Source organism: Sinocyclocheilus anshuiensis, unplaced genomic scaffold, assembly GCF_001515605.1.
Source record: "Sinocyclocheilus anshuiensis isolate Anshui unplaced genomic scaffold, SAMN03320099.WGS_v1.1 scaffold923, whole genome shotgun sequence".
Taxonomy (NCBI): domain Eukaryota; kingdom Metazoa; phylum Chordata; class Actinopteri; order Cypriniformes; family Cyprinidae; genus Sinocyclocheilus; species Sinocyclocheilus anshuiensis.
The window spans coordinates 271,314-276,898 of NW_015544138.1; the positions used below are offsets into that span (position 1 = coordinate 271,314).

The 5,585-nt window shown below is 36.2% G+C and overlaps 1 protein-coding gene across 1 annotated transcript in view; it reads right to left on the bottom strand.

Moving 5' to 3' along the window:
* prickle1a (prickle homolog 1a) overlaps nucleotides 1-5,280 on the bottom strand; it is a 37,858-nt gene extending 32,578 nt beyond the window's left edge. Inside the window, exon 1 of the mRNA XM_016494753.1 lies at nucleotides 5,016-5,280. Coding sequence (XP_016350239.1) covers nucleotides 5,016-5,222 — 207 coding nt within the window. The 5' untranslated portion in view covers nucleotides 5,223-5,280. The remainder of the gene's footprint in view (nucleotides 1-5,015) is intronic.
* Between the last annotated feature and the right edge of the window lie 305 nt (nucleotides 5,281-5,585).

Below are 5,585 nucleotides of genomic sequence, written 5' to 3' on the forward strand. Positions count from 1 at the left end.
GGTGTGAATCAGGAGAGAAATCTGCACAGATCAAGCAGTGTTTAAACAGCTCTAAACACATATGTGGCTGGATTTTGATGTGAGAGACAACAGCAGATGCACTTTTTCACTGGAGGAAGCGTTATTATGGATTATAAACAGTTTGAAGTTAGAAACGTCTTAATGACAAGATTTGTTTCTTACAAACACGTAGCTTTTCACTTCACAATATGTGAAGCGGTGTGTGGATTATTGTGATGTTTTTATCAGCTGTTTGGACTCTCATTCTGACGGCACCCATTCACTTCCATTGGTGAGCAAGTGATGCAATGCTAATTAATGTTTATTGCATAAATATAAATCGCAGCATGTTTCAGATGATAAAAAACATGACTTCCATAAAACACAGTAAATCAGCTTTGATTTCATGCTGACTTTAAACTAATAATTTGTCTTGACAGCTATCTTTTTAGCACTTTAACCCTTTAAGACCTGAGTATAAAATAGGTCATTTTCACGTTTTATTTATTTGACAGTAAAACTCGTAACAGAATGTGCTATTTTTCAAGTGCATTTTTTCAGAAAACAAATGGCTTTCAAAAAATGTAAGCCATTGACCATTAATGTTGTTTGGTGAGTTTGTAAACAGAATTTAAATAGACAAAAAAACAAAAAGGAATACATTTTCAGAAAAATCATGATCGAAAGAATCCAACACTTCATACCTGAAAATTCAACTAGGCCTATATTACACATATACAAGTCTTTTTGTCACATTGTTTTCATTCAAGAGGCTTTTTTGTTCATACACGCACACATATACATGCATGCATATGCACCCATACATTCATCACTAGTACAAAAAAAGCATGCGGATTATAGATAATCTATGCTTTGCTTGTATATCTATATAAACAAGCCTCGTGATGAACCAAGCTAAAAGATTCTTGTTATCAACACATAATGCACATAAACTCATAAAGTCAACAAAAACATAATTATGATGAACCCCATTTAGTTTCCGCCATTACAGACACACCTCGCCTTAACAAAACCCCTCATATTCCCTCTGGCCCTGATGTTCATCCCATAAATCCCGTCATTCTGAATGCATCAGCAGTCCTGACGTCTGTCCAGCGCTCGCTCGTGAAAGACGCTGTTATTCGTACTCGAGGAGTTCAGTCAGTTGACTCTATAAAAGCCTGCCGGAGCGTCTGACGTGATTGGTTTAGCTGGACACAAGCAGCGCTCTGTGTTTGAGACGTTAAATCAACACACACTGGCACGAGGGCCGGCTGCCACATACACTCACAGTGAACGCTCCATCTGTTTACAAGAGCGCGCCTGTAATCTCACGCCAAACACGCACATTAACACCACCATACCAGAGAATGCAACATACAGAACTCAGGGGAAAAATCCAAGCGTTTCTGAGCAACGGAAAACCAGCAAAGCTGTTCAAATCTCCTAATAGCCTTGTTGATGCACATTTTCTAAGAAGACTGCTATTACTAACTATTATTTATTATTGCCTTTTTATTATAAAACAGGAAATCAGACATGCGACATCAACTGAACGGACCAAATAAAGCAGTGGTTCTCAGCCTTTCTGAATCTGTTCTAAGACCCCTCTAAAATGACATAAACTGATTAAGTAAACTCATTATAATTAAAATAATTAAATGTTAGAGTTCCAGACGTTTTTGGAGCCATTTCAGGGTTTAACCAATGAATTGACATGACTTTTCCTTTTCTACCTAAAATTTCTAAAAATAAAAAAAATTACATATTTTGACAAATACCAAAATGTATGTAATAAACAATGCTCAGAGTTATACGACTTTATCAATTTCCTTGACTTTTCCAGGTTTTCTTTATTTGTTTTAACTGGTTTTGTCTTAATTTAAAGCATTTTAAGCCATTAAAAGTTTTGTCCACATCAATATTCAAAGTGCCTAAAATAACTACTAATTAAAATAATTACGTTTCAGAATTCCAAAAGTTTTAGAAGCTTTAGAAAAGTGTTTTTTTTTTTTTACTCACAACTTCTACCTGATAAAATGCTTTATATCTTGATATAACTACAAAAATGTGTATTGATTATAAAAATGCTAAAAGTGATACGATTTTATTAATTTCTGTGATTTTTTTCCAGGTCTAGAAATCACACTTTTAAAATTATGTTTAGTTATATATCCAGGTTTTCCAAGACTGTGAGAAGTCTTGTTCTTCAAAAGAAAATAATTCACGAATTAAAATTCTAGATAAGAATTACAATTTTTTAAAGATTTTTTGGGTTATTTTAGATTAATTTAAAAATGTTTGTGTTAGCATTTTAAGTTCGGAAGCAAAATCATTTTAAGTCACAGGAAGTTTTATTCAAAGCCTGCCTAAAATCATTAAATTTCAGAATGATATTCATTTTTTTTTTTTTTTTTTTTTTTTTTAAAAAAAAAAAAAAAAAAAAAACTCTAGCTTTCTATTCTACTTGTTTTTCTTTGTTTGTGTATATATATATATATATATATATATATACACACACACACCTTGCTACGTGTACTGCGTTAGGCTAACCGAGACTTGTCATTTGCACTTATATATTGTTGCTCATTGAGAAGTCTTGTTCTTCAAAAGAAAATAATTCACGAATTAAAATTCTAGATAAGAATTACAATTTTTTAAAGATTTTTTGGGTTATTTTAGATTAATTTAAAAATGTTTGTGTTAGCATTTTAAGTTCGGAAGCAAAATCATTTTAAGTCACAGGAAGTTTTATTCAAAGCCTGCCTAAAATCATTAAATTTCAGAATGATATTCATTTTTTTTTTTTTTTTTTTTTTTTTTAAGTCCGAAGATTTTATTCATTTCCATCACTTTTCCAGGTCTAGAAATCACACTTTTGAAATAAGTCTTCCTCATATTCCCAGGTTTTCCAAGAATCCTGGTTCTTGTCTTGTTTTTCCTCATTTTAAGTTGAATCATGTTAAAACACTGGAAGTCTAGTGGGCCTGGTTAAAAACCAAAAGGACTGTATCCAAGAAGAAAACCCCCACTAAAGGTGTACTGCAGTACACTAAAACAAGGCTTATACATCACTAAAAATATCACTGCGTTTACCCTGCATGTCTGCATGCGCCGCCACACACCACCACTAGAGAGCGCCACCATCTCAACTACTTCAAGTGTAAAATCATTAAGACTTCACAGACTTTTAAGAACCCGAGCTCAAATCAAAGATCACTTACTGACCAATAATTAAGCACACATCAATGAACAGAGCCAAGAACAGAGGCTATTGGGCATCGCCTCGATCTCATTTCAACCTCTCAAAGCCTCATGTTGGTGGACGAACACGTCTCCATATGGAAACTGAGTCCTGTTGACATTTGTGCTCCCCTGTGGGGCCCGACCCCTGCCAGCTGGCACCAGAGCAAACGGCTTCATGACTGCTGTCATAGATATCAGTGAAGATAAACTCCTACCGTACCACGCCAAATCTGATTTCAACTTCCCGTCAGGCTCAAACTGAGCGGATAGAATAAACAGATCGATAACATTCGGCCCGTTTTTCCAGTCCAAACCTTTGGGCCGGCCGTTCTTCAGTGGAACAGAAAAGAAGAGATTCTGAAGATTCTTCACGCAGCACAAAAAATCCAAGTCTTCAGAAGTCATAGGATGGATTTGCGCAAGGAACGAACCCACATTTAAGTTTGTTTGCATTTGGATTCATAAACAAATGCAAAAGCAGTTATTTACATGCAGTGAAGACTATCAAGTTGCTAAAAATAACATAAAAGCACCACACAAGTTGTTTAACGTATAGTCCATATGATTTATGCACTATATTCCAAGATGTCATATGATGGATTTAGGTGAGGAACGAACCCAAATTTAAGTTCGTTGGCATTCAGAATCATAAACAAATGCAAAAGCAATTATTTGCATCCAAAGAAGCGGCTATCTAGTTGCTAAAAATAACATAAAAGCACCACAAAAGTGGTTTAACGTATAGTGATTTATGCACTATATTCCAAGTCTTCAGAAGTCTTATGATGGATTTACGTGAGGACCAAACCTAAGCTCTTTTGAGTTCATAATCAAAAAAATGGCATGTCTTTGATGTCAAACGCCATTGAATCTCAAAGATTCCAGAGCTGCAGTTGAGAAAATTTACTTTTTGGTCTGTTTTTCATGCACAAATATCATATGAGTTCGAAATATAGCAAAATATAGCTTATGGATGACTGCTTTGATAGTCATGGTCACTATATGAACCAATGAACCGTTTTTGGTTCCCCAAAGAACCTTTCAGTGAACAGTTCTGAAAAGAACCATTATTTTCACAGTGTAAAGTATCTAAATAACCTTCTATGCATCGGAAAGTTCCATGAATGTTCAAGGTTCTTCATGAATCCGTCAATCCCAGCACTCAATAAAATTACCAGATAGGAGTTTTCACCGTGATGCCGTAGAAGAACCATTTTTGGAAAATGTTAATAACTATTTTCCACTAAAGAGCCTTTTGTGCAGTCAGTCAATGCATGTTAACGGCTCTTCATGGAACCACTGATGCCAATGAAGAACCTTTATTTGTAAGAGCGTCTATAAAAAGCCAGCGATACCGATCAGTGACGAGAAGTCAAAAGCATGAGGAGCTGAATGGAAAAACTCTTCATCAAACGCTTCTGGTTAAGCTGGAGATGGTAGATAACCCGCAGTTTTCTGGGTTGCAGACCAGTTGTCACTGAAGTGACAGGCACAGCTGAGTCCAAACTCTTGGACACACATGCAAGAAATGCTTTTGTGCACAGTGTCTCCAGCCCTCTCTTAAACAATGACCTGGATAACGAGTTTAGAAATAGAGCAGACGCTCTTGGGACACTTTTCCTTGGAGCTTTTCCAGAGTTTCTCCACATTCAAACGCTAACAACGCAAGCTTCCCGAGTCTCTGAATGCGAATTTCACAAAAAGCAATAGATTCAACCACTATATGCATCCTATATGTCACTTATTAAACGCCACACATCAGAACTTACCCTAATATCTCGACCCAAAAAAATCCCCTTTCCAGCACAGATCCTGTTTATTAGCAGAGCAGATCCGCGTTTGCGCTCATCGGCGTCAGTCACTGCTGATCCGGAGCTGTACACCGCATATCTGAGGTGAAACACACAAACACACACACACACACAGATGAGTGGGAAGGAGTGTGTTGTGGAGGATCGAGTCCCTCCTGCGCGCATCACACCGCTGAGCGTCCGCGTGCGTCACGTGACATTCTATGGAACATTTTCTGACATTTTTTTTTTTTGTGTGGAATTTTTCTGTCCCCAGCCTTTACAGAAATATTACACGTGAAAAACACTTTAGGGTTACGATTTCTTTATGTTTTAAAATGAAACAACATGCTATTTGAACAATTACACCTTCTCGAGCCATCAATGTGGCAGTATTTGTTTTTAATGAATTAAACAGAATTCCAAGCACCACAAAACTGCTCGTCCCCACAGCTATGTACAGAGGGAAAGTGCTTTATTTTAAGGTCAAAAACAGGTTTTTCTACCATTTAAAATACAATAATGTATTCATAACTATCAAATATATGA